General features: G+C 39.3%; 1 protein-coding gene across 2 annotated transcripts in view; it reads right to left on the reverse strand.

The window, feature by feature from the left end:
- CCDC90B (coiled-coil domain containing 90B) overlaps nt 1-9,178 on the reverse strand; it is a 38,309-nt gene extending 29,131 nt beyond the window's left edge. For both annotated transcript variants that reach the window (XM_021686451.2, XM_021686452.2), the window contains exons 1-3: nt 8,705-9,178; nt 2,670-2,789; nt 1,204-1,307 (exon numbers count right to left, since the gene is read on the reverse strand). In XM_021686451.2, coding sequence (XP_021542126.1) covers nt 1,204-1,307; nt 2,670-2,789; nt 8,705-9,005 — 525 coding nt within the window. In that variant the 5' untranslated portion in view covers nt 9,006-9,178. The remainder of the gene's footprint in view (nt 1-1,203; nt 1,308-2,669; nt 2,790-8,704) is intronic.
- Between the last annotated feature and the right edge of the window lie 2,744 nt (nt 9,179-11,922).

The following is an 11,922-nucleotide window of genomic DNA, read 5'->3' on the forward strand; positions in this document are numbered from 1 at the left end:
TTGCTAGTGGTTTTGAGTTTATAATTGGCATTAAAAACTGAAATGGCATTGCATTATTTATCCTTAAAAATTTGCACTTCAGTCAAGTAACTTTACATATGTTTATTGCCTATTTATATTTTTCTATGAGCTATTTTTGGCCTTTGACCATTTTTCTTTAAAATTACTGAAATTTTTTTATTGATTCTTAAAAATTACTCAACCCAATTCACTCTTCAGTGGCAAAGGAGAATAATTCTACCTACTTCTCAAGATTGTTATAGGAATTACGTAAAATAATACATGAGAAATCCACAGCTCTGTGCATCTCTCATCCTAAGTTCTTAGTAAACGGCATTATTTGACCTTAAGGATTTGTGTATCCAAATAAAAGCATATTAATGAAGTTGTTCCCAGCCATGTTTATGTCCCTTCCAGCTTTCTAAGTTCGTGAAAGTTAACCAGAACATATATGTGACTACACTAAAATGTTTTTATCTTTTTTTTTTAAGATTTTATTTATTTTTTGACAGAGAGGACAGCAAGAGAGGGAACACAAGCAGGGGGAGTAGGAAAGGGAGAAGCAGGCTTCCCGCGGAGCAGGAAGCCCAATGTGGGGCTCGATCCCAGGACCCTGGGATCATGACCTGAGCCGAAGGCAGATGCTTAACAACTGAGCCACCCAGGCGCCCCCAAAATGTTTTTATCTTATAAGTTAGCTTTTCTACTGTGGTAGGTTTTCTATGGGAAAAAAGTTATTTCACAAATCATCTACCACCACCACCTCAAATAATTCAAATAATAATTTTCTCACATAACAAAATATTTGACAAAATTTCATTCTCTGTGCTACAATAATTTTATTATGACTCTTCTAACTCCTCAATCTCTTTATTTTTTTTTAAGATTTTATTTATTTGACAGAGAGAGATAATGAGAACAGGAACACAAGTAGGAGAGGAAGAAGCAGACTCCCCGCTGAGCAGGGACCCTGGGATCATGACCTGAGCCATAGGCAGACACTTAACGACTGAGCCACCCAGGTACCCCCTCCTCAATCTCTTTAGATAGTGACTTTACTAAAGGGTTTTGCTTTTTGTTCTTTGGTTCCCTTGTAGAGTATAAGGAAGATGTAGGTGTGTTTAGAAGGTGGGTGGGTAGTCAGAGATGCAGTATAAAAAAGACTGATGAAACTGTCAGAACTGATAATAATGAAAATATTACCTGTTGAGCTCGAGTAACCATCTCCTTGTAGATACTATCCAGGCTGACATTTGATAAAGTGGTTAATGCTGATACAATTGTTTCTGCTTGTGCTTTGTCAAATCCTGTAGACAGCAAATACGTATTTGTTTTTTTAAAAATGCATATCCTTATCAACATAAACAGCTAAAATAACTTTCTTCATCAAATTTTTCACTTAAAAAAGGGTTACAATTAAAATTTTCAGATTGTTACTCTCCAAAAGCACTCTACAATTTTAATTCCCACTGATCCATTTCCCCATGTCTACATCAACACTGGATATTGCTAGTGGTTTTGAGTTTATAATTGGCATTAAAAACTGAAATGGCGTTGCATTATTTATCCTTAAAATTTGCACTTCAGTCAAGTAACTTTACATATATTTATTGCCTATTCATATTTTTCTGTGAGCTATTTTTGGCCTTTGACCATTTTTCTTTAAAATTACTCAAATTTTTTTATTGATTCATATGAACTCTTTGTATATTAAAGCAATAGGTTCATTGTCATGTATGTTCCTAACATTTTTAACTTTGTAAATGATACCCTTTGATATACATTTTTAAGTATTTCAGTAGTCCCATCTGTCTTTACTCTTCTGCTTTTGAGTTTTAGGTCTTGCTTCCTCAATCTAAAAGTCTTAAAATATTCTATATTCTAGTATTTTTAATAGCTTTTCTCTCTTTTTTTAAAATTTTATTTGACAGAGAGAGACACAGCGAGAGAGGGAACACAAGTGGGGGAGAGGGAGAAGCAGGCTTCCCACTGGGCAGGGAGCCCAATGTGGGGCTCAATCCCAGGACCCTGGGATTATGACCTGAGCCGAGGGCAGACGCTTAATGACTGAGCCACCCAGGCACCCTCTCATTTTTTTTTTTTTACATTTGACTTTTAGTCAATCTGTAATTTATTTTTCAGTGAGAGTATCTGTTTTTTTCAAACAGCTAGTGATGTATCTTATCAATTTATTAAATAGCCCTTCCTTTCCCTAATTTGTAATGCCTTTATTGTTCGCTAAAAATGTCTATATCTATCTGAATACCATTCTATTAATCAACTTTTCTATTCCTGTACTATCACATAATTTAACTTACTGTTTTGATACCTGGTAATCTTTTGTTTGTTCTTTTTCTTTTTTGCTATTCTTAAATGTCCTTGCACTTCCATGTGAACTTTAGTATCAGCCTAGAAACTCGTTTTTCTTTTCTACATAATTGAAATCATACTACACATGTAATTTTATGTTTTTTTTCCACTTAATCTGAGTATTTCTCAGATCAGTAAATATTCCTCAACACCATTTTTATGACTGTAGAATATTCTACTGTATGGATGGCACTTGTATTTAAAGTGACTCTTAATTGTTCAAAATAATGATATTGTCTTCACTAGGTAATTTACTGTGACTGTTAATATTCTTCTTTCAAGAGGTACCCATTTCTCACCATGAGCTTCCAGATCCTGAACCAGTGCATGGGTATCAAAAGTTAATCTCCTTTGTTCTAAAGGAGTTATGTCCACTCGCCTCATATCATATCCTTCCTTGGTTGTGGTGGTGAAGAAGTCTGAAAAAGGAAGACAGGTTTTTTCCTTGTAGTAACCAACACAAGTGTGACACTTTAGCTTCTAAGGCATTACTCCTATCTATTTACCACACGGTTCCAGCTCCTAGGAATTCTATAATTTCAAGGAAGAAAACGGATTCTTCTGAGTGGCCCACTCTTTTATCTGAAAAGTTTCTAACATTATTCTATACCTGGCAAACATTGAATAAATGTTTCCTTTCCTTCTTTCGGATATATTTTATTTGTTAAGAGTCAGTCAAAAGTTGTAATATACATCAAAAGCTTTGGATATCACTGCCACGTCTCTCATTACTGGAACAGTGGAAACCACCCAACTCTCCTAGGGGCTCAGAAGTTTTTCATAGAGCTATGGTAATTATTTATACCTACATCCCCATATAAAGTAGCTTTTTGAATGCCCACTCTCTTACATATCCATTTTATTTCCATCATAGTTCTCAGCTCTAATCTGTAATTGTCTGGTTTGTCTCTCTGAACCAGAATGTAAGCTCCATGGCACTTTGGGTTTTTCATCACTGTACTTTCAGTACCTAGAAAGGTGCTTGGCAGATAACTGGGTCACAATATTTTACTGTTGAATCAATCCATGTATTTGATTTTAAATCCTGGGGTATTTACTACTGTCAACACAAAAGCCCTAGCAAATTTCTCATTTTTGCAATAAATTGTCCCATTTCAATAAATTCCCAATTTTTAACCCAGACACAGTCTGGTCCTTTTCCATATATTACTGATGAATTTCATTAAAAGATTTCATTCTTTTTCAGAATTCTGTCTATATACAACTTCATTACTATTATTATGTACTAAGTAAAATAACAGCTAATTAGTGTAACTATTAATTGAACACTAGGTACTATCCTATTTTTTTATAGAAGATTTTATTTATTTGAAAGAGAAAGAGAGAGAACAAGTGAGCACGAACAGTGGGAGGAGCAGAGGGAGAAGCAGACTCCCCACTGAAGAGGGAGCCTGACACGGGGCTTGATCCCAGGACCCCAGAATCATGACCTGAGCTGAAGGCAGATGCTTAACAGACTGAGCCGTCCAGGCACCCCATATACCAGATATTTTACATACTATGAACGCAAGGTGATATTATCTACATTTTTAGAAAAGAAAACTGAACCTAGAAAAGATAAAGCATTTTACCTAAAGTTACAGAGTCATTGGTAGAATCAGAATTGAGACTCAAGTCTTCTGACTCCAAAGCTCATGCTCTTTCTGTCACCCTAAGCTGTCTCTTTTTTATCCTAATTGCTTAAGTTATCTAGGTACTTAAAAACATAGCTGCAACCTCAGGTATTACGTTTCTGCTAGGTAGTGTAGGGAAAATGTCATTTTTTCCTATGTATCTTTTCAGCCAACAAATACTTGAGTGCCAGGCCTGGGGGATGATGTGCAAAACCAGACATAACTGATGTCTTTGCTGACTTTGTGGACTAGTAGGCAGGAAAGAGATGTTTAAAAACAGTATCTAAATATAAACTCTAAATTCAATGATGAAAAAGTAATGGCCAGTCCTTTATATCAATTCATTCAAATACTCAGATAAATTCTGTTTACAGGTAATAGGAATCAGATGTAAAGATGGATCAATTTTGCACGCATGCGCGTGCGTGCACACACACACACACACATTAGCGCAGTGGTCAGCAATCTTTTTGGCTCTGAGTGCCATCTAGAAGAGTTAAGCAATGTGCCTTTGTGTCAATATTAAACCTAAGGAAGAGAAAAGAAAATATTAGAGGAAAAAGAGGGGCAGATTTCAGTAATATTTCCAATAACAATTGCATTAGGAATGATTAGTACCCACAGTTACCCATCCTTCATTAGAAGTTTAGTATTTTATTTGGGGCTTACTGTGTGGAAGGGGAGTAATATTTATATAACACGATACTGCTTTCACACCTATTATTTATCCTTAAAATTCTCATGTTATGGATGAGAAAAACAGGTTCAGAAATGCTAAGTAACTGCCTGAGATCTTATGGTCTCAGAGCTAGACAGATTAGTGCACAATTCTTCTTCCTTTCACAAAGGGAAGCTTCCCACTGATATGGGAGAGAGACCAAATAAATACCTACCACTGCTGCAAATCTCTGCCGGGTGCAGCTGCAATCTCATGACCCACTGTGCTCAATATGGCCCTCCGCTCTCAAGGACTCTTAATTCTTTAATTCTCTTAATAATTTAAGAAAGTTCCCCGTTTCTTTGCCTGCTCATATTTATCCTTCAGTGTTCAGTTCAAATGTCTCCTCCACCAGAAGGCCTGCCCAGACTCCTTTAGGTCAGGTTTTTTGTTAGGGTTTTTCACAGGATCCTAGAACATTATTTTGCCGCACCTCACAATTTACACATTTATATGATTGTTAACTGCTTACCTTTCCCACCAGGCCAGGGGTCAGGTCAGCAAACCACAGTCTGCAGGCCACCACCACCTATTTTTCTAAACAGCTTTATTGCAACACCGCCATGCTCATTCACTTATGAATGAAAAACATGAGAATTTAAAAAACAGTATCTAAATATAAACTCTAAGTTCAAATGATAAAAAAGAAATAGCCAGTCCTTTTTACACCTATGGGTGCTTTCATGCTACCAAGACAAGAATAGTATCAGTGACGGTATGGCTCACAATGGCTACAATATAACCTGGCTCGTTACAGAAAAACTGACGACGACTGTGTAAGATGGTAAGGTCCCTGTGAGATGGAACCGATGGAACCATACCTGTTCTTGCTCATCATGGAATCCCCAATGCCTAATACAATTCTGGGTGCCCAGCAGACATTTGCTGATTGACAGGAACTGTGTTAGGTATTGTGGGTACAATGAAGATCAAGGCTGTGGTTTTAAACTCATGTGCTATCAAGATATATCCATAAGGGAATACAGAGGAGAAATATTTGGTCCTCGATGAGAATAAAGGGTTAAAAAATGGCTATTTGAATGAAATCTTACCCTTTGCAGCAATGTGGATGGAACTAGAGGGTATTATGCTAAGTGAAATAAGTCAATCAGAGAAAGACAATTATCGTATGATTTCACTCATATGGAATTTAAGAAACAAAACAGAGAATGATAGGGGAAGGGAAGGAAAAATAAATTAAGATGAAATCAGAGAGGGAGACAAACCATAAGAGACTCTCAGGAAACAAACGGAGGGTTCCTGGAGGGGAGGAGAGTGGGGGAATGGGGTAACTGGGTGATAGGCATTAAGGAGGACACATGATGTAATGAACACTGGGTGTTATATGCAACTGATGAATCACTGAACTCTACCTCTGAACTACTAATACACCATATGTTAATTAATTGAACTTAAATAAAATAAAAGTTTCTAAAAATGGCTATTTGGAAAAGATACTAGTTACAGTAAATTTTAAAGAGGAGTTAGCCAGGCAGGAGGAAAAGGATGAGCAAAATTCACAAAGACATGAGCTGCCTTTGCTATTTCTACCTTGGGCTCTATTTACTGTGGGGATGAGAAGAAACAAGAATAGAGAAGGATCTGTGGAATATTCATTCCTTAGGTGTACTCAAATAGTTACGTAATCTTTGACTAAGTCCTCACAATCCTAAGAAGTAGGTGTTTACACCCTCCCTTGCAGTAGGACTTTAGAGAGCACTCTTCTTTGGAGGGAATAAGGAAATGGAAAAGCTTTGATATCCGCAGTAGGGCTTCACAAGACTTCAACTCATAAGCACTTTATTTTTTCCTCATAAGCACTTTTTTTTTTTTTAAAGATTTTATTTATTTACTCATAAGAGACAGAGAGGCAGAGGGAGAAGCAGGCTCCCCGCTAAGCGGGGAGCCCGATGCGGGACTCGATCCCAGGACTCTGGGATCATGACCTGAGCCGAAGGCAGACGCTTAACCATCTGAGCCACCCAGGCGTCCCCTCATAAGCACTTTTAAGAATATGTCTTTGCAAGCATATTAATAGGTAGAGGAGATGAAGTAACAAGAATCACTGTTCTTAGCTCAGGGTGGGATAACAGGTCATTAATACCTTAGAAGTTCCCATAACTTATACAATTGTACAAAACCCCAAACTCTTCCTTTCATACCTATCTTGTAGTTTTCTTAAAGTGAGAAACAAACTCCATTTAAAGACTTAACCAGCATCACCAAGCTGTTAAACTGTGTATCTTGGATTAGCACTCTGACTTACCTTGAACCAAGCTGCCTCTTTGCCAGGAAAGGCCAGATTTTACTTTCGATAATACATGTAAAATGCTCTCATTAAATCTAAGCTACAAGTTTTATATTAACTTACTGCTAACTTCAGAGTTGCAATACTTTAGTGACATAGCTGGTTACTAATATATATTTCTATATGCTGATCTGTTGGCAGGCGCTTTGCTAGCTACATCAGAATTACCAGAATTAATACGTAACACAGAGATCCCTGGTCTCCACCCCTGAAGACTGACTCAGTAGTTCTGGAGTAGGGCTTAAAACTACATATTTTTAGAAAGTATCCCCAGGATTTCTATTCTGCTAAATTTGGGAAGCAGTAATGAACTAGGAATCCAGCACTATTAAAACTTAGATAAATTGCATCACCTTCCCATGCCTTCTATTATTTATCTTTAAAAAGGATATTGGACTAAATAACTGAGATCCTTCCATAGGTCGAGGTCAAGGTTTTTAAGTTCCTTCATTACTGACATTATTAGGCAAGTTTAAACTACACAGTAAGCATTCAATTACTGTTTGTTCAGTGATGAGGGACACAATCATATTAGTTGTAAGGGGCCACTTAAGATTTCTCCAAGAAAGTCAGATTCAAGTAGGATAACTCAACAAATGTTAAGACAACACTGCTTAATTATTTTCTAGTACTTCAAAGTTCATTCTCCAAAATTGTTTAATATTGTTTACATATTCAAATGAAAACACATTCTCTCTCAAAATTTACAACGATTAGATTGAAAATGGGGTGATTTCCTAGGGTTCAAAAAATGCTATCTCCTTTTTGTAAAGTCCATCATAATGTACAAGTATACCCAAGACCTAAATATGCAACCAAATACCTTGTGACAGACACTGGGAGCTCAACAGCAGTCTTACAGATGGGCGATCTACAACTGCAATCTTACTGTGTGCGTGAAATGAAGCAATTAGCAGAATGGCACAAAGTACAGTGGGCACTGGGTGGCTCATTTCACATGGCACTGAAGATTTAAGTTGAACAGAGAATGATAAGATTAGTACGAAGTGCCTATTCTGTAGACAACCTTACAGAGTTTTTAAAAAGGGTGAGGGGAGATGGAGTCTGGAATCATCTTTCAGCATCAAGTCTGACGTCCTTCAGGACACAATGCTAACGGGTGCCACCAAGTTCAACACTTGCAGGTTCCAGCATTCACGTTTTGTTTTGCTTTGAACGGCTACTATGTGATTGCAGAGTACTGGAAATTACAGCGAAAATAAAGCCGGCCTGACCTGAAATGTATGCTGTGGTCTTCCAAAAACGTGGGCTCGAGACAGCACTCAAATAACAGCCTAAGTTTGAACAGGCCACGAGAGAAACCAGAACTCTCAGAACACAGATTGCTCCCGACATACCTCCCAGAAGGCGAGGACTGCCAGCCTCATTAGACAGTAAGAAGGAAACAAGGCCTGAGAAAGAAGCCGGCGCGGGGGGCGGGGCACACTCTAGTGATGGAACCAGGTGGAACCCCAGGCTCTCAGAGGAGAAGGCGGTGCTCTACTGGCTCCTCGCCCCCGCGCAACCTGGCGAGACCAGCGGCGGGGTCGTCTGCACCAGGCGGGGCTGGGAGGGGCGTGGCAGTGTCGCCTCGCGCGCGGCCGAGCAGGCAAGAAGCACCGGCAGTCTCCCCAGATAGCACTCAGGCTTCCGTGACAAGCTGCCTCATCTCACCTCTTCGCAGGGCCGGCGAAAAATCCCCGCAAAGGCTCGAAACCCAGTGGCTCCCATGGCCCTCAGACCGCAGCAGCCGCCAAACACAACGACTCCACATTTCCGGTTTTCGGGCTGGCGGGAGGAGGCGAAAGGCTGGCTGAATCACACTCAGGCTTTCGGGCAAGGTAGTTCTGGCACCGGGAGGATGCTGGGAAGTGTAGTTTTCCGCCTGCCGCAAAAACAAACCGCCAGCGTAGACTCCAGCCGCGGTCAGGCAAAGACGGGCCTCTTCACAGACGGACCCACAGCTCGCGAGCATGGTTCACAGCGGCTTCGCTCCTCCAACCTTCCCTTCCCAACCGGCGCAGGACGTTACCGCCCTAAGAAAGCGGGACCGTGCCTGAGACCTTCCAGTGCCCGTTCCCTAGCAATGAGGTACAGCTCAACAGCAGAGGTTCCCCGGAAAAGCCAGCAACCATTACACGCGTGGGTGGGAGACGGAGTCACAGCCTACCGCCGGACAACCTGGAACCTGAAATCCTCGTCAGCTGAGCATTCCGGGGGATCGCGCAGAAACCTGGGAAGTGTAGTCCAACGAGGCCCTTATTCGTGCGGCTTCATGGCCTGCTGCTTCGCCCTCTTGTGTAGAGGAGGACGAACTTCAGTTGGTTTAGTCCCCGTCTGGAGGGAAACAATTTGTTTCCAGAGTGGACCTGATTTTCACCACTTACCCCTCTGAGACCTGTTACTTCAGACTTTGTTCCACACAGTAAAAATGCTGAAAATAACAGTACACAGTAGTTGTGGGGTTCAAGTATGCTAATATATTCTTAGTAAATTCTAAAGTGGTCACAGTCGTTAGGTTTTAGAGGCTTAATTATTCTCATAAAGGATGTATGCTTCTCGGCCTTTTGGCTGAGATCAAGGGTATTCTCATAAAGGATGTAAACAGTTACCCCTGGATTTTCCTACTTATTTGTTTTCAAAGCTTTGTAAGCATCAGCTGCATAACAAGACCATTCTAAGCACTGAGGCCCATTAAAGGAACAACACTTGATTCCTGTCAGCAAGGGCTTTAACAGGCAATTTATGGAGAGGAAGTATAAGGCTATTAAAAAACTGAAGGAAAAAAAGGAATAGTTTAAACTCACCAGGAAAATGAAAAAAGCAAACATAAAGATATACCAGTTTTACCTATTAAAGTTAAAAAAAATTATCGATGCCAGCAAATATGCAATTAGATAGGGTCACTCACACTGCTGGCAGGAGTGTAAGTTAGTACAATACATTTGGAAAGCAATTTAATAATATATATGAAATTATAAGAAGCAAATAGAGGTTCACTTCTAAAAATCTATCCTAAGAAAAAGTAGTCATATCTGTAGCTAAGATTTTTAAAAATTATAACCCATGGAATGTTATTTATAATAGTAAAAAATTAGAAATAATCTAAATATTCAATGTGATTCAGCAACTTGTACAAATGTCCCAAGTTGGAATACTATACAATCATATAGTTGGAACTGTTATTCAAATGGGAATATTATACAATCATGGAATATTATATAATCATTAATATGATATAGTCATTTAAAAAAATTCTTTACATATACATATATTAAAGTAATGATATATACGTATGTGTATGTATATCCAATATGATTGTAATTCTGTCAAATGATGTGATGATCACTGTTCTGGAGGAGCTCACAGACTACTGGAAGATATAGACCAGTAAGTGGGACCACGATATTTTTAATTACCTTAAGTAATGATTATAGAAAAAAGTGTACCTCACTTCACACTTATTGGTTATTATTTACATCACTATTAAACTCTGCAACAGAAATAAAGTGTTGATTAGTCAAGTGACCAAAGCAGGGCTAATTGTATTCTCTTTCATGGAACTCCTGTAGCGACCCATGTCCCTGCCTTGCCCTTGTATTTCTTATTTGTATCCTCCATGATGGTGGAGACACATCTGTCACTGTTTTCTCCAACACCTGGCATAATGCCTGGCCCCTAATGAGCCTTCGGTAAATATGTGTTGAATGAATCAATAAATGTTCGAAATATAGTTTGGTGAGGAGACCTGATAGCCTGGGGCATCAAAGTCATTTGGAAGATTGGGCAGAATTGGGGGAGATAATACCGAAAACAAGAATAAAAAGACTAAGGAATTGGGTTTGTACAATAGATTCTCAGGAGATTTTGAATGTTTTTAAGCCCAAACTGATAAAAGCCAGTTTGAGTACCTTTCCAGGAAACACTATTTGCCATTCGCTAGTACAGGCTTGTGAATCATTGCTCCTCCCAATGTCTGATGAGGTGGCCTGGCCATGAGAAGTGCTCTCTCTGAAAGCAGCCTGGTTTATCCGCACCTCAGAGGCCAATAGCTTAGCAGGGAAGTGGGTCCTAGCTTTTTCATTGTGAAGGGCCACTTTTATTATGTTTTTGCTCTTATGAGCCCCAAATTTAAACATATCTTACACTCTTTACCGACCACATATATGAAGCCATTACTTATTTTCCTATTTTTGAGTATTTTAAGACATAGATAACTACCATTTAGCGAGCGGGAGATATGCAGTGCGGATCCAACACCAAGCGGATAACGTCCTGAAGGCAAAAACACTTGCCAGTTTCTTTGGTGGTTTTCAGTTTCATCTCCAGTGATGGCACAATTTCCTCAGGCATTGTGAAATTCCAGGTCCCTCATGAGGACCCCAGTACTGCTTCTTCTGAGGCCCAGAGGTCTGGGAACCCAGGTTGGACATAATTCCAAGAGATGGCCAGTGGCCTTCCAGCTCTGTGAATGTAACTCTGGTGACTTCAAGGAGAGAAGATGCAGCCTGGACCACTCCCCACATTGGTCCTTTTCTCTCAGAATAGGTGATATGAAGGAACCCTAATGTATTTTTTAAAGCAGGTGAATGAGGCTTTGGGAGACAGATGGGACCCAATGGGATCCTTTTCCTTCCTTAGTTTACTTTGAGTTTTTGACACTAGAGGGGGTATGTGGACAGAACAGAAGACCATCTTTTGCCCTTATTTCTGCAACTAATTTTGTAGTTTTTGTATAATCTTTGAGTCAGAGGAGCCCATTGTCACAAAAGTTTTGTGCTAGTTTATTTATTTATTTTTTTATTTTTTTTTTAAGATTTATTTATTTCTTTGAGAGAGAGAGAGCACAGGGAAGGGCAGAGGGAGAAGGAGAGAGAAACTTTAGCAGACTC

Source organism: Neomonachus schauinslandi, chromosome 11 (genome assembly GCF_002201575.2).
Source record: "Neomonachus schauinslandi chromosome 11, ASM220157v2, whole genome shotgun sequence".
NCBI classification, from domain to species: Eukaryota; Metazoa; Chordata; class Mammalia; order Carnivora; family Phocidae; genus Neomonachus; species Neomonachus schauinslandi.